This window comes from Sus scrofa, chromosome 4 (assembly GCF_000003025.6).
Source record: "Sus scrofa isolate TJ Tabasco breed Duroc chromosome 4, Sscrofa11.1, whole genome shotgun sequence".
Taxonomy (NCBI): Eukaryota; Metazoa; Chordata; class Mammalia; order Artiodactyla; family Suidae; genus Sus; species Sus scrofa.
The window spans coordinates 81,055,699-81,077,633 of NC_010446.5; the positions used below are offsets into that span (position 1 = coordinate 81,055,699).

The following is a 21,935-nucleotide window of genomic DNA, read 5'->3' on the forward strand; positions in this document are numbered from 1 at the left end:
TTTTGCTTATATTTTTATTTTTCTCTGAGTTTAGGGAAAACTACTGCTGTAGTCTTGGAGTACTGTTTATATGTAAGAGCGCCCCTGGGTATTTTGTGAGGGCTTACCTTTTTTTTTTTTTTTTTTTTTGGCGTCAGAGTTTTTTTTGGTTTGGATGATTGCTGTCTCTTTCCTCAGTGTGTTCAAGCTATTATCCCCATGTTGGTATACAGCCTGTGCATGCTTCTAGTGAGATGGAGGCAACGGGCAGGTCTAGTAGCCAGTGCCTGGTTGCTAGGCCCTTGACAGTAATGAGCACCCCCAGAGAGGTGGTACAGGCTGCTCCTGGTTTCAGGGCCTTTGTAAGTGGCAGCAACTCTCAGGCAGGTGTAGGCAACACTCAGAGCATTTGGTGGTGGCAGCAGCCAGGCATGTGCATTCCCAGGAGAATGAGAGCAGCAGTGGTGGTGCTTGATTGCAGTGTCCTCCTCTGTGCTGATCCCTGAGGTGACTAGGGTTACAGATGGTGCCTGTTCATGGACGCCTAGTACTGGTGGGCCACACCCACCTCTGGAGTCAAAGACTGCTGTTGTGGTTTGCCCCTGCTGCCCATAGCCCTTGCAAGAGGTGCCCCACCTCCTGTGGCCTGCACTAGAAGCCACCTACTACCAGAGAGCCCGCACATGTACAGGGAAAGATATTCCTGTTATGGTCCATCTCTCCTCCTCTCACCCTTCCCAACAGTGGTGCCTTTCTTCTGCTGCTGCCCACTCCTCCTCCTGGGTTCCCTCAACTCTGGTACTCCACACCCCAAACCAGTGGTGCACCACTTCCTAGCCCCTCAGGCTATCTCCACAAAGCAAACCATAGTCCTCTTCCCAGAACTGGCCTCTGGAGACTGAATCTCAGCACCCAGCGCTGCCTGAGCATCTCAGGCTGTGGTGTCCAGGGGCTGTGGTACCAATGGCATGTGCCACTCTCTCTGCTTTGCCCTCCTCAGTCCGCCTGCTGCACTTTTCTCCAAGGCTTTGATTTCCCTCCGTCTTGGCTGATCTCCCTGTCAGTTAGTTGGCCTCCCAGGGTTCAGGTTCCTTACCCCTTTTATAGCTACCTCTCAGGAGTTCTGGTCCTGGTCCTTATTCCTTTTTTTCTTTTTCTCTACTATCTCTCTTTTTTTTCTCCTTTTGTTCTACCCATTATATGAAGGGTTTCTTGCCCATTTTGGAGGTTCAGGGTCTTCTACCAGCATTCGGTATTTGTTCTTTGTGAACTGTTCTACATGTAGATTTTTTTTTAAGATGTTTGTGGGAGAAGGTAAGTGCTACATCTTACTGCTCTGCCATCTTGATCCCACCATCTTTAATATCTGTCATTTCCTAATCTCTTTAATCTTTTTTTTTTTACAAATTTTCTTCTTTTTTAATTTCTACCTTAGAGTTTTCTCTCGCTTTTATTTATTCTTGCACTACTATAATTTAGTTTTTACGTATCTGATTTTTCCTTTCATTTTTTATTATTTCATGAATTATTTCTCTGAGCATTATAATTCTGCATCATATGTATTTACTGTTTCCTTAAATTCTTTTATCTCTTTTTGAAATACTAAGTTGCAGCTTTCATCTTTTATATGAAAATGTCTTATGTTTTCTCTTTCTTATAATAACCATATCTGTATATGGGATTTGACTGTGATTCTTTTCTGCTTCTGTGTGAAATTGTTTATATGTGAATATTTGTGTCAAGTTAATTTTTCTGAACTTTCAGGAGGACCAGATCAATCAAGAAAGCTTTTATAGCTATGCAGCTCTAGAGCTCCCTCTTCAGTTATTTCACAGTTTTCATTTTTCAAAAGTAGGGATTTGCACATTCTGATATTTACTGGCTGTTTCCTTACCTGTTTTTATCTATCGTTTTTTTCCTTTCTTGTCCCTGTTATCTATTTTTTAAATAAATGAAATAGTAAATATTTTTGTCATCTTGTATTAATGATTTTATTTTAAAATTTGAAGTTACATTTCAGGTTCACATTTGAACTTAGAGAAATTCAGGATTCTCTAAAATAATTAAATAACCGCAATTTCAAACAGTTTATATCTTTAACTACTTTTTATTTAGAGGCTCCAGCATATCTCATAGATCTGATGCATGATAAAAATAATGAAATTCGAAAAGTCTGTGATAATACATTAGATATTATAGCGGTAAGTAATTTTTCTTCCTACACAAAGTATAATAGTCTTTATTGAGGGGGGCACACTGTACATCTGTTTAGAACTTTGCATTAAATATAAGCAAAACTTTGTATTTTGGTAAAGCTCAGAAAATAACACTGATATTAAATTCACATTATAAACATTATTAAGACCTTTGGCTTTCAGTTTTTAAGTATAGGTTTCTCACTTAAAATGGCTTGATTCTTGGAGTTCCCATCGTGGCTCAGTGATTAATGAACCCAGCTAGCAACCAGGAGGACGTGGGTTCGATACCTGGCCTCACTTAGTGGGTTAAGGATCTGGCGTTGTCATGAACTGTGGTGTAGGTTGCAGACACGGCTCAGATCCCATGTTGCTGTGGCTGTGGCGTAGGCCAGTGGCTACAGCTCTGATTGGCCCCCTCGCCTGGGAACCTCCACATGCTGTGTGGGTGCAGCCCTAAAAAGACCAAAAAAAAAAAATTTTTTTTTTTAATTTTTTTTTAGGTCTACACTTGCAGCATATGGAAATTCCCAGGCTAGGGGTCAAATCAGAGCTACAGCTGCCAGCCCTACTCCACAGCCATAGCTATGCCATATCTGAGCTGCATCTGTGCCTACACCATAGCTCATGGTAATGCTGGATCCTTGACTCACTGAGTAAGGCCAGGGATCAAACTTGTGTCCTCATGAATACTAGTTGGGTTCATTTCCACTGTGCCACAATGGTAACTCCTGAGATCTTATTCCTATTCAGAATTTTAGATCTAGTCTATATGTCATCTAAAAATCATTTGTTTTTCAGAAAAAATTCAGATCGGCAGGGTTTGGTAACAGTTTCTGCCAAGACTCAACACAGCCAACTTTGTATTATTTTAAATAGATCAGATCTTAATATCAACTGTTTTTTCAACTATTTGATAACTTTTCTTATATACATAGATTTGCTTTATAAGTTTCTTTGGAATGATGAAAAATCCCTAAATTTTAATGTTATTCATGACTTTGGAAGTTTTTAAAGTGTATTTAACTTTAAAATGTATGTAGGAATTTGATCAGAGGGATAATCTGAGTCCTAGATTAGAAACTTGCTCACTGTGCAGACCTTTCTTCAGAAATCATGCTGTCCATCATAGTCTTCTGCCTGGACTTGGCCCTTGGACCTGGAATGTGCTCAATGCTAAATACTTTGGATATTTGTTTCACCTATTGCATATAAACACACACAACCTGCTTCCTTCTTTGGACTAGATTTGTAGTTTATTTTGGCTAAACTTATAAAAAATTTCTTGAATATAACCTCTTCAGTTGTCTTCAGAGTTGAACTTAAGCATTTTGAAAGGATCAGAGCCTTGTTAATATGAGGACTTTCAAGAAGAAGAATCAGTCTGGCTCTTGGCATGTAAGAATTCTAACATCATGCCTGAGCAACACTGCATAATAAACCAGATACTACTCTGAAAAATTAAAAAAAAAGAAGAATCATCAAAAACTGATTATATCAACTGGTAATATGAATATATGAAACTGGTAATATATCAGCTGGCTATGTATGGTTCCTTAAGATGTATGGTTCCTTAAGATATATGAAACTGGTAATATATCAGCTGGCTATGTATGGTTCCTTAAGATGGTCATGTGAGTTAGTATAAAACAAATTTGAACAAGTAATCTGAAGATTCACTCAATTTCTCAGTGACTCCTTACACTGTACTTACAAAGTAAGTATTTGATGTGGTGCCTGGTAATTTTGAATTGTTTCATTTCATGCCTTGGAAAACTTTAGTCTAAAAAGATATTTGGATATACTAGACTTGTTACACTGAGAATATCTAAATATATTTACATGTGAATTATTTGTGTGATCTGAAAGTCCTATGCTGTGCTACTTAGCAGAGTCATAGTCACAGCTGAGTTTCTTAGAAGAGAAGTAGTCCAGTATAGATGCTAGAAGGGCACCAAGCTCTGGAACATTCTATGTTTCTGCTAGAGAATGTGTCTTGACCATTCTGCTATTATACTCCTATGGGACTCAAGGCCCTGGGTCAGTTTTAGATTGATAGTAGGAACTGCACTGCCAGGGGCAACTTCTTCCCAAAACATTTTTCTCCTTTTCTAAGTTGAGAAGGGGTTCTAGTCTTAGTTTCAGCTTTTGGCTTCTATGAAATGGCAATTTGATTCAGTAGAATACCGCACTTAGAATACAGTTAATTCTAGTTCTCTCACCTGAATAATCTCAGGAAATTTATTTAACTTTTTGAAGATTTTAGTTTACAATAACACTTCTGAGGATTAAAGAACTATTGTAAGGGTTAGAGAAAATACATGCAAAAGCAAGTAACACATTATGATCTCTCAGTATGTTTTATTCAAACTCAACCAAAATTTGCACCTAGTTGGAAAGTTTATATATAGATTAAATATCTGAACCAATATTTCCTTTTCTTAGTACAGTGAATTATGTTATTTTCTGTTCATTTTTTTTTTATTTTTTTGTCTTTTCTAGGGCTGCACCCACAGCATATGGAGGTTCCCAGGCTAGGGGTCTAATTGGATCTGTAGCCACAGCAACGCAGGATCTGAGCCACATCTGCAACCTACACCACAGCTCACAGCAACGCCGGATCCTTAATCCATGGAGTGAGTCCAGAGATTAAACCCACAACCTCATCGTTCTTAGTTGGATTCGTTAACGACTGAGCCACGATGGGAACTCCCATTTTAATTTTTTAAATGATGTGGGAAGATAATCTGTTCACATTTTGAATTTTAACTATGGAAAATTATTTGAAGTGTATATTTTGGCCAGATGTATTTGTCTTGTAGTTTAAGATTGTCCTGCAGAATGGCTGAATTTGGCATTTTAAGACAGGGCAATTAACTGAATAGGGAAGTTTACTGAAAGGTCTTGATTTAGGACAGTGTAGTGAATAGGAAGCTACCTTTGCTGGTATAGAAGTACCTCATGTGTTAAATCTGAATCCATGGTGACTTATTTGGATTTAGACTCAATTTATCAGCGAATCCTTAGACCAAAGTTAGACATCTAGCTTGCTGGACCTCCTTATTTGGGAGAAATTTGAGAAGTGGGCCATTTTAATGCATCAGTATAAAGCTTCTTAGGTCCACTTGGAACATAGCTGTCAGTCTTTGGTGCTTTAAGCTCAGACTTTATTACTGATCCCGACTCAGGGTGCTATTTGCTTTTCCCAAATCTTTTTAAAGCATAAAACAAGAGGAAACTAACTTAATTTAAAACAGGAGAAACTTTGATTAGACACAGGAAACATGATGAAACATTAGAAATAGGCTATCAAGAGAGAAAGTAAAGTCTATACAGTTAGCATTAGAAATAGCTAAATAGGAGTTCTGCAGTGCAGTGAGTTAAGAATCAAACTACAGCAGCTCACGTTGCTGAAGAGGCACAGGTTTGATCCCCAGGCGGGCACAGTGGGTTAAAGGAGCCAGCATTTGCCACAGCTGGAACTCAGATTCAGTCCCTGGCCTGGAGGACTTCTATATGCCACAAATGTAGCCATTAAAAAAAAAAAAAAATGAAAGAAGAGAAATAGCTAAATAACCAACTTCCTAAAATTGTTAGAAACCTGCCTAGGAGTTCCCATCGTGTGGCACAGCGGAAATGAGTTTGACTGGGAACCATGAGGTTACAGATTCAATCTCTGGCCTCGCTCAGTGGTGAGGACCCAACATTGCTGTGAGCTCTGGTGTAGGTCGCAGACGTGGCTCAGATCTGGTGTGGCTGGCAGCTGTAGCTCGCATTGGACCCCTAGCTTGGGACCTTCCATGTGCCGTGGGTGCAGCCCTATAAAGCAAAAAAAAAAAAAAAACAAAACAAAACAAACAAACAACAACAAAAAAACCTGCCTGGAATGAAGTGGATGATCTTTTAAGACTCCTTTTACATCTAGATTTTTATTTCCAAGTATTTTCTATGGCTATATTCCATAACAAAAAAAAATCAAAAAAATATTATGTAGAGTGGGAATATTTGTATCTTAAGGCAATTTTTCTTTAAGAAAACTAAACTTTCACTCAAGATAAACAGCATGGAAGACTACTAGGAAAAATTAGATTCCTTTCAGGCCTTAGAGAAATATGCCTTCTGCAGTAAAGTATCTGTCCCTCAAATTGTGTTAATTAGTGATGGAGTGTTTAATGTATTTAGGCCCAGGCCCTCAATTGGTGAATTGAAACAAATGTGTTCATAGTACTCTTTGTATCACAGCAAATTCCACATTTGGTGACACAGTCTCTGTGGCCTCATCAGCAAATTGTTGCCTGTCTGAGTAGGCTTTACATGTAGCTTTGGGAGGCAGGGAATTGCTGCAGAGAGTAGCAGGGAGGCAAGGAGGAATATAGCTTCCCAATCTTCCAAGCCTTGGGAAATCATCAAGGGAGGATTAGAACCCTCTACACATAGAGAGCTTCTAAAAACCTAATTAGATTTGTATCCCTTAGTACTTCCTCAACTTTGTAATAAGTATTTGAGAACCTCATAAATTCCTCCCCAATTAGTAAACACTTTCCTCCCCTGACATTACTGGGTTATCAAACATGTAATACATGTTTATTAAGCACATACTGTGTTCTAGACACTAAAATAAACACTGGAAATAAAAAGCAATACAAAGTCCCTAGGATATAAAAGTTTATGATCTATAGACACCAGGATACTGTCAACTAGATGTGAACTGGCCTTTCATGAGTAGTACTACTGCATGGCCCTGTCAGTAGATACTCTGTACTAATGGCACATTATGTATCTTTGAGTGTTTAGGGAGAAGGGAATGTGCCTAGGTTCTCTAGTAACATACTGGTGTCTTCCTAGCCAGCCACAGGCCTACATGTGGTTTGATATTAACACAAGTTTTGTTGCTCAGATTTTGAATGGCAACTTTTTCTCTTTTAGTAACTCTAATTTTGATCAAAAGCAAAATGTATGTATTATAATAATCTGGAATTATTTTAAATTTGGAAAGTGAGGGGCTATCTTAATTCTGGGATAGACAGAATTATATTTAATAAAACGCATATTAAAATGAGGTAAACTCATGCAGGTTTATATGTAATCTCTAAAACATCGATTGTCATGATATTACACAGATGAGCCTCCTCAGTGCTTTAAACAGGTTGAAGAGAGAATTGTACTTTGCGGTCTGGTTAGAAAATGCCATATTCAAGACTAAGGACAACCTTTGGGACAGTACTATTGAGAAATAGGTAATATGTACATAAAAGTCAACAACTCTATTATGTATGTGTGTTTAATTATGTTTATATCTATATATACATATCATTGGGAGGAGTATTTTCTAAGATATAAAAGGCATCTTTTTAGCAGCTACTACCTTAACCTTAATGAGCAACTAAATTACTCTAGCTCTGTTTTAATTTAGTATGAAGAATTATATTAAATAAACCATATTACATTCTCAATTAGGGGGCTGCCACATTAAAGGAGAAAGGAAAATCTGTTTTCCATCAGTTATGTTAGAACACAAAGCAGATCTATGTAGCTCTATGTTACCCTATAGTGTGTTAATCAGATACAAGGTGTGATGGAAGCCAGTGACAAAGAGTTTTCCTGATAGTGAACAGGCTCTGATAATAGGCTGGTTAAGGCTTCATAATGTTTCAGTGGTTAAGTAGTAAACAAAATGATATAGGACTTCAAAAAGGATGGCACATTCCATATAAAATCAAACTGTAAGTCTTTCATGACACTTTAGAATTTATGAAAACTGGTGCTTAAGATCATAATGTCAGAAGCTGGGAGTAGAGGAAAATAAAAGACAAAGCATGTGTACCTTTAAATAAAAGACAAACTCAACAGCCAAAGCAAGGATATTGGGATGCATTCCTTGTGAAAAGAAGCATTTCAAAAATGAAGAGAAAACAATGTATTTCTAGAGTAATTCCACAATGGCTTGATAAATTTTTATGACATTTCTTGGCTGTGGTTGAGCTGAATTCCCATAGTTTTTCCTGATAATGAGGGGGTAGTTGTATAAGAGAGAAGAAGATATTCAAGGGAGCAGGGTTACAGAAAATAGGTTTTAATTGATGTATATTGAATTTATTAAATTTTTGACACCAAATGTTCATTTAAAGTTTCTATGTAATTTTTAATTTTATAAGCTCCTTATATTGCCATGATTCTTCAGTTTGGGGGAATGGTTATTTCAACAGCTTTATGAAGTAAGGGCATTAATCATAGATTTTTATTTAAGAAATGTTAAACTTGAGCAAATCTTAGATTTTTTTTTCATTTTATGATTGAAGAATCTGAGACCAAAATATATTAAAATACCTTTAGAAGATTGCATATTTAGGTTAGTATCAGAGCTAGAAGGAGAACCCAGATCTCTTGGCCCTCATCCAATGTTCTTTGTATTATGCCATATCACATTATTAGTATCTGTAAATCCAGATCTGAGACACAAAGATACTCTTCCAGAACTATTAAACTATACTTATTGAGGATAGATAGAGAAGATATCTGAGGTTAGGGATTCCACAGTACTGGTCCATTGCTGTATAATAAAGCTTTTCCTTGTTTTCACTAAAGAGGAAAAGAAAAAAAGTGTGTATGAGAGAGAGAGAAAAGGAGACAGAAAAGAAAGAACCAAGACTGGCAGGATTTGTAAATATAAGGTATTAACATGTTTTGTTGGGAAAATATATCTATTTTGAGAATGTCTTTATCACATTCTCAGTCTTAAAATGGCTTTTCTTTTTTTAAAACAATAATAGTAGGTGGCTGTTAATTTACTTAATGTCAGTCCCCAAATTTGCTTTTGAACCTTTCCTAAAATCTAAAATTCTTGGGACAACTGTCCCAACCTAGTAATTCTCTACACTTGGTAAATAGATTATCAACATCCATAAGCTAAAATATTTGATTTTTCAAGAAATCTGTAACATAAAAATCAGTGTTTCAGAAACATAGAGATCAAAAGTACAGCATCATATAGCAAAACTCTACTATCTCTGTTGATTCTAACTAATTTGCTTTTAAGGAATAAGAAATGAAAATATTTAAACAAATATTGTGTTCCTCATAACGTGAGTCATTCCAAGATGCTATGTTTGGTAAACATTAAAATACCTGAGGCTGCCTTATCACAAACTAGAGCAAACTTTTATGGCACAAGTACAATTTCTTAATAATATTTTATACTTAGCCTCTAAATTTAAAAACTCATATTTAAAATATATTCCAAAGTTAGCTGTTAATATTAGAATTTAAAAAGTCCCTGAAAACTGGTAGGATATATACCAGTATTTATTGTGGTTCTATCTAAGGTAAAGGTATTGAGAATATTTTTTCTAAACTTTCAACTTTCAGTAAGGAAATCGTTTTATAATCATAAAACTAACTGAACATTTTCAGAAACTTATATCTGCTTGATTTAAACCTTGATACTGTTACGTCAAGGTTTTTTTGCCATTTTCTTTCCTATGATCTGCAACAGAAAACCACCCGTACTTGTTAAATCTCAAGGCCACCTTTGTGAAATCTCTACTTGTCATTGTATTGGATTCATTGTAGTAGGAATCTAATTATTGTTGGATCTTTTGCAGAACATAATTTTCTATATCCTGAATGATTACTCAGCTTTATATAGAACGACATACTCTGTTTCATGTTTACTAAGAAACTTTTGTTTTTGTTTTTTCTGAAAAGCTGAGAAGAAAACCATAGTGTTTTCATTGTAATTCTGTAGACAGTAATGTACATATTAGTTAAGTAATATGTACTGTACATACATAGTAAACCTATGGTTCCGTAGTATAAAGTAAACCTGTGGTTCCATAGTAAAGTAAACCTATGGTTCCATAGTATAAAAATACTTAAAAATCAGAATTAAATTAATTTAATAAAGAAAATAACAGCATATATGTATCATTTCTACTATACTTTTTGGCCTTATAGTGTTAAGAGATGCCCTGCTTCTATGGATCTTCTCAGTCACAAACTGATTAAAAAAAAAAAAAAAAAGAAGAAGAAGAAAGAAAATAAAAACTTTAAAGGAATTCAGATCAGTTTAAGGGTAGTCTTACTACATCTGCTATCTAACTCACTACATTAGAAAATCAGCTTTCCACAGAGTTTCCGTGCCTGCCCAATTGCATCTCTCACAAGCATTCTATCTTAACAAATGTTTCTTGCCTATCAAAAAAAAAAAAAAAAAGAAAAGAAAATCAGCTTTTCCAAGACACTATCAGGTCAAGCTTTAGTGTGAAAAACTAGCCATGTATACTCATTGATGTTTTTGTGTTTCAACCTTTGTCAGATGCACTCTGAGTAGTCTGTTTAAAAAAAAAAAACCTCAGGCTTGTTTGTGGAGGTTCATTAAAAAGAAAATTTCAGTAAGTTTAAGGAGGATTAAGTTAGAAAGCTATTATTTGTGACAAAAACAGCATATTTATTAAACATTTCTATGCTTATTTGTATTTTTATTAAGTTGGAATAGTAAAATATTGCAAGAATAGAAATGATAACTCATAGAATAAGTGTGAATTTTTTCTTTGTGCAGAGCATTACTTACTGGTCAGATACATTTTTATAGATATGCAGTTTAAGGATTTACTTTTTAAAATAATGCCCACATCTGTAACATTTCACAAATTCATAAGAAGCAGATTTTACTCTTAGTGGCATAGCAAACTCTGCATTTTATATGCATTGGATGCTTGACAATTTCAGCTTCTGTTCTTACACTAGAAATCCACGTGCTTGACCTTAAAATAAAATAATTCAATCATATGTCTTTTGCCATCTTCCTTGAATACTTAACTTCTTCATTCAGATAATTAAATTTAAAATTTTTCTACCAAAATGTATAGTTTTATACCTTTTGCCAGGTGAAACAAGCTGCTATTTATGAAAGAAACAGTACTACTCAAATTAATTCCAGTATTGAATGTAGATGTAATAGGGTTTCTGGTATTTTAAGGCATGTTCCAGGAGTTTTGGTAACCTGTAACTAACTTATATTTTATGAAAAAAGCCAATTAGTATGGAGAATTCCTTGCCCAAAATATCATTTTGCTTTTTGTTTATACATTAAAGTTTTTACCTTAACAAATAGTAAGTTCATCCTTTCCTTCTTCTATAGGTGTGTATGATCATTCTTCTTAAGTTATCTGGCCACCTCTAATATAGCAGTAATTTTTTTTTTTTTTGGCAGTTAACTAATTGAGCAGATACATGGTGCCACATATGGAACCAAATTATACTTGTGAAGTCATATGAATTTTAAAGAAGTTCAGAGTTATCTTTAGACTTTTGGGCTAAATGTTTTGACGCTAATCAAAGTGCCCATATTGCATAATTAGCACCACTTAGTATTTAATTGTGGAAATCCAAAGTGAATCACTTAAATCCATTGCCAATGAAACTGCATATAACAATAACAACATTTCTGTGCTATTATTTTTTTTAGTTCCCTCCTTCTGCAGCACTCCCCCATGTACATCCAGGTCAGAGACAACATGATTGAGAATACAGTGTGTTAATATACCCACCACACTAGAAGCTACTTCCTCCGTATCACTGCTTAGTCAACAATTCAGCTCATTCATAGACTCTTAGAACTGAAAGTTGAGACATTGGAGATCATTTATTATATTCTCATTCACTGAAGTGTCCCTTCTACAGTGACCCAGCCCAGTGTTTATTTATTATAAGCTGTTTTTAATTGCTTTTTCCATGTTGTAGTCCCAAGGTTTGCAGTGCGATCATAGCCACAACCAGCTGTGTATATTTGACCAATTTATTTCAGTATTCTGGGCCTCATTTTCTCACTTATAATATGGCAATAATTATAGTACCTAATTTAAAAAGTTGTTGTTTCAATTAGTTAACAGTAATAGCTAACATTGTTTTTAATATAGGTCTTCTAAATACTTTTTGTGTATTAGCTCACTTTATCAGGACAGTTTATGTGTGATCAATAATTGGATGATTGTATGAATTATTTCTACTAATCACTAATCAATAAGATATAGCACTTGGATTTAGGATTTGTTTTTTATATCTAAATTGTCTATTTCAAATACTATAATGTAGATGTGACTTAGTGTAAAAAAAATCAGTTATTCAAATATTGATATAACAGTTGAATTAAGTATTTATTACTTTAAAATAAAATAATTAATATTTGTACTAGATCTTTTGTACTATTTAATTTCAGATAATTATATTAGCAAATAAACTACCTAATGGGAATATTAATAGATAACCATTAGAAAGAATGAAAGCTTAGTAATTTGGTGGTAGGAGTTTCTGTCGTGCCTCACGGAAACAAGTCTGACTGGTATCCATGAGGATGCAGGTTCCAATCCCTGGCCTCGCTCAGTGGGTTAAGGATCCAGTGTTACTGTGAGTTGTAGTGTAGGTCTCAGATACAGCTCAGATCCTGCATTGCTGTGGCTGTGGCATAGACCCGCAGCTGCAGCTCCAATTTGACCCCTAGCCTGGGAACTTCCATGTGCCGTGGGTGTGGCCCTAAAAAAAAAAGCAAAATAATAATAATAATAATTTGGTGGTAAAATTGCCATTAGCATTACCATAGCCAAAAAATATCTTCTACCTCCACCAACCTTATTTGAAAAGGAACATCTATATAGTTTCAGAGATGTACAGTATAGAACACATAGTGTGACAGCTGATACTGCTAAGAGATATATTGATAATTTGAAAGTTAAATTTAAGGAAATAATTGTAGGAGTTCCCGTCGTGGCGCAGTGGTTAACGAATCCGACTAGGAACCACGAGGTTGCGGGTTTGGTCCCTGCCCTTGCTCCGTGGGTTAACGATCCGGCGTTGCCGTGAGCTGTGGTGTAGGTTGCAGACGCGGCTCAGATCCTGCTTTGCTGTGGCTCTGGCGTAGGCTGGCGGCCACAGCTCCGATTAGACCCGTAGCCTGGGAACCTCCATATGCCGTGGGAGTGGCCCAAGAAATAGCAAAAAGACAAAAAAAAAAAAAAAAAGAAAAGAAAAGAATTGTAAACAAAAGTGTTAAAGATATGACAGAGGAATTCAAGATTAAGGACCCCGGGATTCAAATGACAAATACCTGAAGCCTTTTTTTTTTTTCTATCTAGGCTATCAGTAGCACTGTCTATTAATTTTCAAGTGAATATACTTGTCAGAAGTAACCGTAAACTGTAGGGCACTAGATAGGTTCAGCTGTAGCTTATATCTTGCCTACTTGTCCTTCAGAAACATCCACCAATGACTTGTGTGTAAACAGATGTCACAAATATGTGAATAAGCCACAGTCTTGCTCCTCAAGAGTTCATGGTTGAAGCAGGAGATATTTAAAGAAATAATTATAAATAAGACATTATTTTGTGGTTGAAACAGAATCGAATTAAATTATATTTGTTTTTGTAATAAACCATTTCAGTTGTTAATAGTGATTCTTTTTCTACTAAAAAATGTTATCTAAACAAAAAGATGCAGCAAAAGATATAATTTTAATACTTAACTACCTGTCACTGCCACAATAATTATAGTCACAAAACTTTTTGGAAGCTGAAGTCTGATTGCTTACCTGAATTCTAGTAATACTTAAAAAGAATTTGTGAAATTTGAACTTTTCTAATTTTTGCCATTGCCAGTAGTGATTGGTAATCTAAACAGAGATGTCTTTAATATATGTATTTGATTTTTATTGGTTATTGTATACAATAATTCTAAACAAGTACTTTTAATGTTTCCTCTAACCCAAACAATCCCCCACCATTCTCTTCTTATAAAAGTACTATCTTGAGTGCCAAGGGAATTCCTTCACAAACTTACACAAAAATAATTGACTATTTTTTGCCACAGGAATATGATGAAGAATGGGCTAAGAAAATTCAGAGTGAAAAGTTTCGCTGGCATAACTCTCAGTGGCTGGAGATGGTAGAGAGTCGTCAGATGGATGAGAGTGAGCAGTACTTGTATGGTGATGATCGAATTGAGCCATACATCCATGAAGGAGATATTCTCGAGAGACCTGACCTTTTCTACAGCTCAGGTAAGATGATAACCAAAGCAAAAATAAATTGTTTGTGTGCTATAAATAGCAATTTTAGTCTATCAGCCTTGCTCATTGCCAAGCTTTGTAAGCACTTTTGATATATAAATAGTCTTCGGCTAATGATTTCAGACATAACATCAATACATACCAAGCAAATCTATTAGCTCACCATTATTTTTTTCCAAGTTAATCTTTAATGTCATCTCCATTAAAAAGGCTGTAACTAGGAAAATTAATTGCTCTTAGTTTATTGCCTTCTAGAATGTGTAACTTAAAAATGACATCTTCAAGATTTCTGACTTCCGTGTGAAAGTGATATCTTACTCTATTCTGCTTGTATTTAAATGTATATTTTACTAATTTATGTTAGTCTTCCAATGTATTTCATTTTAACAGTCTCATTTTGCCATGGTTTTGCTTTAGTTTCTAGCTAGCGACCCCTATTTGGTATTCTGGTTGGGAAGATTTAGATACTTTACAGCAATAATTTTTTTTCATTCAAAACTGCCAGTATCTTCAAGGTAAAATTTAATTTGTACATATATTTTACATATATCATAACTTTGTTGATTCTGCCATCCTGCCTTTTTTCAGGGATTTTGGCAAGAACAGTTAGTTTTTGCATGTTTTGCCCTTTAATGTGTTGCACTGTTGTCAATATTAATAACTTTATTGAAATCATTTAGTTGAAAAGAAGAAGGAAAGGATTTCTAATTAAGATCTGTAGCAGACTGGAAATAAGCATTTAAAATAATTGTATCTGAATTGATGGCTCATTTTTTTCTACTGTGTACTCATTCATGTTTTCATAATAGTGTATTGTATATATTGCCCATAATGCTGCATTATTTTTGTATTTGATATAGATACTTGAATCCTGGAAAAGTGATACTTTACTTTGAAAATTGAATAGATTTCTTCCTAACTGAACTTTACAGTAGTTATGAAATACCACTTTGTGTTTCAAACCAGATGGAGTAGATCATTAATTTCAACCAACCAGGATTTCTTAGTTCAGTAATGACAAGCAGCTGTTCCTTACATATTCTGATATTCATGAAGTAAAGTGATGTAAAATGTATATGATATGAATTTTTTGATAATAGAAATCAGAATTTCTTAGAATCAGATTTCTTGCTTTGAAGATTGATAGCTACTTTTCAGTATGAATCAAAGACCAGTTTCCAAAACAGAATAAACTTTTAACCACCTCTGTATTTATCTTTGTTGTTCTAATACAATTAGAATTTCAGAACGTATTTTGAAAAAGTTATACCACATTTCCAAAATTTATTTAAATTAACCTCTTAAAATGAAAATCATGAACATTTTTCTTTGAGCTATTATATAATTAAAATGTACAATTTATGCTTTTATGAGAATTCTGAATTATATGCAGTTTTATATATCAAAATTTACAAAAGCCATAGTTGGAAAAATAAACAAGCATAAGCATTTGAGGGATGAAATGTTGTCATTAGATATAGTCATGGTGGTTGTTTTTATACCTGTAGCCTAATGATATGGTAGACACTTGACAGCAGAGATTACATTGCCATGAGTTCAAAGATATAGTTCTTACATCAAGCCGTCTGTACCTTTTTCATCTATTATTCTTTGTTTTGCTTTTTTTGTTTTGTTTTTTTTTAGCTTTTTAGGGCTACACCTGCAGCATACGGAAGTTCCCAGGCTAGGAGTCGAATCAGAGCTACAGCTGCTGGCCTACACCACAGCCACAGCAACACAGGATCCGAGCTGCGTCTGCGACCTACACCGCAGTTCGCAACGCCAGATCCTTAACCCACTGAGTGAGGCCAGGGGTTGAACCTGCATTCTCATGGATGGTAGTCAGATTTGTTTCTGCTGAGCTACAATAGGACCTCCCAGTTTTTCTTTTAATTACTTTCTCATCTAGTTCATTTCACTAGATCATGTTTCATGTAGTATAAACTTTTAAAGTATAATTCAGGTATTTTTATTTGGTTGACTCTATATCTGAGCATTATATTTCGGAGTGTTAGAATATTTTATTCTACTGACATGCTGAATATCTTTGTATTTGTTTTCCAAGTGTAGAGTACATTTTATTTTGATGTTTTACTAGGTTTGTTCCTTTATTTTGACATTTTACTTAGGTTTGTTCCTTTAAAATTGGCAGATTTCTTAAATCCTGATCCTCAATTACTTGGTTTTAATATCAGATGAACTTGATTTTTGTGGTCTTAACCTTGTTCATTTTAGCCAAGCTTTCACGTAAAAATCACATAGATCCATAGAAGAAAAAAATTTGTTAGCTACTTAAGCTCTTAATCTGTATTGTCTTGGCATTTCTGTAATTTCATTTTTTGTAATTTATTTGCGTTTAGCTGGTGTCTTTTGGTTTATAGAATTTTTAACTTTTAGAAGACGTAGAAACTGGACTAAATATTTGATACTTTTAAACTACCTCTTAAGTATTTTAAATTTTCTAAAGTAATAAGGTAAATATCAAAGGTATTATTAACAACTTAATAATTAAATAACATGTCTTTAATATATGGTATGTAACAAATGAATAGTACAGGAGTCTTATGGAAGTACAAGTTACCTTTACTATTTATTTGTCAGCTCTATTAATTATCCACTAAGTTGTTAATACTTTTACAATTCAAACAAATTTATCATTTCATTCCCACCTGCCTGTCAAGACTCAGATCAGTTACAACTCTGCCCCAACTAGGATTTTCTAACTAACCCCTATAGAAGGCAATAATCTCTCTAGAGCTTTTTCAGCCTCCAGCACTCATTTGGTACATGTATCTCTTCCTGTTGTATATCTTTTATTAATGAAATGTATTATTTAATTGCCTTTTAACTGTCTACCTTATATTTCACTTAAAATTCCTGAAAACAAATTATGTATTGTAATTTTTTGTATTTTCCATGGGACCTAGTAAAATGTTATTGCACATGGTAGGTGTAAAATTATCATCTGATGACTGAATAATTTGCTTACTGTTTTCCAGATTACACACTGTTATGGGTACAGCCTAGCCAACATTTATCTAGGGATCACTTCACAGCCCAGAATTTTTTTAAAAAAGGAAAGTTTAAAATGCCTCAGACCCTTTCAAAAAGTAATTACAAAAGCCCTACTACAAAATATATTTGTTCTATTCATAGGACAGCCCTGAAGCCATCACTTAGATTTTTTTCCCTCAGATTCTTTTATTTATTTATTTATTTATTTATTTATTTATTTAGGTCTTTTTAGGACTGCACCTGTGGCACATGGAGGTTCCCAGGCTAGGGGTCTAATCGGAGCTGTAGCCGCTGGCCTACACCACAGCCACAGCAACACCAGATCCGAGCCGCGTCTGCAACCTACACCACAGCTCACAGCAACGCTAGATCCTTAGCCCACTGAGCAAGGCCAGGGATGAAACCCTCAACCTCATGGTTCCTAGTCGGATTCATTTCCGCTGCACCACTGCAGGAACTCCCAGATTCTTTTTATTCTTAACTTATTCATAATTCTATCAAAAATAGGTTTTCTGGATTCTTAGATTGGAGGAAATGAGAAAGTAATATCACTCTAAAATCAGCAAGAAGTAATAATAATAAAGATTTGATTTAGGAAAAGGACCACTTTATAAGCAAAGAAAAAAGCATAAGTAGTGTAGTTATTTAGCATAGGTAGTTGAATATATCTAATAACCTAGGGCATTACCATATAATAATTGATTCTGTGATGAAGATTGAGTCATGAAGAAGCATATAAATTATGTTCAGTATACTTTTTAAAAATACCAGGAATATAAAATACATTTACAAAGATTTCTAACCCGTGTGTGTGTGTGTTTAAGGTTTGGCACTTAAAGTGTCAAGCATTATTTATATAAAAATTCACTTATTTGAAATAATATAATTCCCTAATCTTGCTACACAAATGAAGTTGTCCTGATATAAAATGTGGGACATCATTGTGTTGCTCTTTACCAAAACCATGCTATATAATGTCTCTTCCATTTCCTTACTCGTTGGGTTTCCTTTCTCATTTTCTCATTTTCTTTTTTTCTCATTTTCTCCTTTTCCTTTTTCATTTTCTCATTTCCTTACTCATTCGCCTTACCCTTTATCTTTTGCTGTCCTCTCTATAAGACTATAAGCCCCTCGAAGGCAGAGATTTTCTTGTTCATCTCTGTAATAAAATAGTACTTCCACGCAGTAGATGCTTAATAAATGTCCATTGTTGTGCTACATTATGGTGAATGAACACTTAAGAATGTATGATCTTCTGTTCATACTCCCAGAGACAACTTAGTGTCATGCTAACATTTTTTTTCCAGATTAAATATACAGATTATTTTTTATCATGTTGCTTGATTTTGTTTCAGTTTTATTCCCTACAAAGCTGTTTCACTAGTTACCATTTTCCTTCTTTCTAGATGGATTAGTTGCCTCTGAAGGAGCCATCAGTCCAGATTTCTTCAATGATTATCACCTTCAGAATGGAGATGTAGTTGGGCAGCATTCATTTCCTGGCAGGTAAACAGTCCTCCAAGAAAAGTCTAGTATATGGTGTTTCCCTAGTTTTCGAAAAGCTAAAATTCTCTCCACTTCCCATTTTCCTTTTACCATCAAAGAGTTAAAAAATTTTTTTTCCTAAATATTTTCAAGAACATGCATATTTTAATTAATTAATTTATTTATTTATTTTGTCTTTTGTCTTTTTAGGGCTACACCCACAGCATATGGAGGTTCCCAGGCTAGGGGTCTAATCGGAGCTATAGCTGCCAGCCTACCCCACAGCCACAGCAATGCCAGATCCGAGCCACATCTGCAACCTACACCACACCTCGTGGCAATGCCGGATCCTTAACCCACTGAGCGAGGCCAGGGATTGAACCCACAACTTCATGGTTCCTAGTCAGATTCATTTCTGCTGCTCCATGACGGGAATTCTGCATATTTGATTTTAAATTAACTTACAAAGTCACATTTTCTATGTTAAAAAAAAAAAAAGATCACAGTTCTAAAAATATATATACATATATACTTCCTTACTTTGGAAAATACAGGCTGTCTGTTGAAATATACAATACTTTTGCCAAATTAATGACCTAGACTGTTTCATGTTTTCCAAAGCCAATAAAATATAAAATTAGAACACAATATATGTTTTTAATAATTATTCAAACATCACTGTTTTAAAAAGCTGATGCCTTGGTTAAATTAAGGACGTTTTCTCCCTGCATGGCATTCAAATAAAATATTTAAGGAAAAAAACCTGATCTGCCACCATTGTGGTACAATGATAATAAAGTTCCCCCCAGCAGATATCCTGCTTCATTACTAGTCTCATAGATTTTTTTAAATCTTGCCAGAAAGTGTAAACAATAGTTTTCCTTTCGTATCATTACTAGAGGGTAATATTTTAAGTTATGATGACTGTTGAAATTTCGTTAAAATGCTCCAATGAATAAGTGTTGTCTTTTTGCCCTTAAGACTGTTTTTCTCTTTCAATTATTTTAATTTCCTTTTCTAAAATTATGTGTTTTATTAACATAAACTTTTCTGTTTGGAGGATATGTTTAAAAATACAACTGTAACCAATGTGTTATAACTCTTGGATCATCACTTGTAATAAGCCATTTTAATCCAATAGTAATAATTATTGTATCCATTATTGATTATTTATTGTATATAATTTACTTTGCAAATATTTAGCATATTTATTTTAACCACTTAGCAACATTTTAAAGCAAGTATTATTATCGGTATTTTACAAGTAAAGAGACCAAGGCTGTAATAATTTAAGTAATAAAGCCACATATAGGATGACAGAGAAAAAATTTTGAACTTATATCTATATGTCTTCAAAGCTTATGGTCTTTCCAGTATAACATGATACCTCATTTTGAAGGAAGCATAGCATACCACAGTGACTTTTAAGTGTTTTTAACCACAACTCATTTTAAGGAATACCTTTCACATTGTAACTGGTGCCCACATATATATCTGTCTACATATATATGTAACAAAAATTCTTAAAATAGTAATTATTCTTACTATATGTAATACATAGTAATATATTTTGTTTTATTGTATACTATTTGTGAAATGCAGATTGCAACCTACTGTGTTGATTCCACATTCACTGATGGCCATGACAAAATGTAAAACATAGTGAAAACACACAGAAGTATTTTATGAAATACAATAACCTTATATGTAGTTCAGTAGACTTAAGTGAACTTTAAATAAGTAATAACACTGTAATAATACTATAGTTTCATTGGTGTACTAGATTGTCATGGTAAGAAACTTCTTGCCTTAGGAAATAAAAGTTAAACATGGTTAAATATCAGAAATCATATGGCTTTTGATTGCTTCTGATGTCTGTCTATAATAGCTATAATTATTTAAATACAGACTATTAAAAAATTATACTCTATCATGTGGTGATTCACTGTACAAATAAATATTTTCTGAAGCATAATTAGAAAATAAATGATTTGTCATATAATCCTAATATTGAAGATTTTTGCTGATAGCATTAATCTTTCTGCCATTTATGTTTCACAATGAACAAAACATTGTTTTTGTATCTCCTGAAGATACTTCCAGTTTAAAGAAAGCAGATTTATACTGTCCATACCTATTTATATAACCATAATACAAATATTTATATCAACATATGAATATAACTAATATATTGTATTTATATTATATTATATATATTATATAACTATTTATATAACCATAATATAACTATGGTTGTAGCTAACCATAACTTAACCATAACTAACTATTTGAGAAAGACCTGATTTTTTATATATGTGATTTTTTAAGAACCTGAACATTTTCATTAAAATTTAATATACAAAAAATGAAGTTGTGAGCTCAACTGAGCAAAATCTCTCATTTCTGGTTTTCAAAAATGGTCATTTCATAAAACAATAAGATGTTTTGAGAGAGGGCCATACTCAATGACTAAGTTGTGTACTGTATCCAAAGATTTCAGGATCTTATTCCTCAGTTCTATTAACAATTTTTTTAAAAAAAAACTTTGGGGAAATTCTTTTACCTTTGTATCTTTAGTTCCTTTTTGAGAGTAAAAATATTTAAGTAGATTATTCCACATTATAAGACACATCACAGAAATGTTGGCTTAAAGGATTAGTTTAACTTACTGTTAGACTATATTTTTTTTCAAATCAAAAGAGTGATATATTTACTTATAATCATTTATTGTAATCATTTTGAATTGAGAATTGTTTGCCCCTTAAAGAGAACTTCCCCTGAGAAAATTGTCTTTCATCTCTTGTCTTTTGTAATTTTTCAGGCCTTAAATCATGTAACTGTATCATTTTCTTTTTATTTCCAGAAGAAATAATTTACAGTGAGTTTCCTCAGCTTTTTTGTTAGGTAACTCAGCTCTAAATTTTATCAGCAGAGATACAGAGAAAGGTTATAATATAGCCAAAAAATGCATAATAGCTCTTTGCTGCATTCTGTTTATTGACCTTCTCTAGAATCGTTTATTCTTTCTTTTACTCAGTCATTTTTGGTCGGTTAGGATTGTCTTTTAATAGGATTTCTATGTTCTTACTTGATAGTAACAAACCCTGGCTCTTAACTCTGGCTTATTTTTTTTTTTAATTCTACAAAGATCTGAGTATTTTAAACAGCTTTATTATTATACACATATTTTGGCATGATAATTT

The 21,935-nt window shown here is 34.0% G+C and overlaps 1 protein-coding gene across 8 annotated transcripts in view; it reads left to right on the forward strand.

Moving 5' to 3' along the window:
- Positions 1-21,935, forward strand: part of KIFAP3 (kinesin associated protein 3) — a 183,104-nt gene that overhangs the window by 133,667 nt on the left and 27,502 nt on the right. For all 8 annotated transcript variants that reach the window (XM_021089425.1, XM_021089424.1, XM_021089426.1 and 5 more), the window contains 3 exons: positions 2,095-2,180; positions 14,034-14,223; positions 18,654-18,753. In XM_021089425.1, coding sequence (XP_020945084.1) covers positions 2,095-2,180; positions 14,034-14,223; positions 18,654-18,753 — 376 coding nt within the window. The remainder of the gene's footprint in view (positions 1-2,094; positions 2,181-14,033; positions 14,224-18,653; positions 18,754-21,935) is intronic.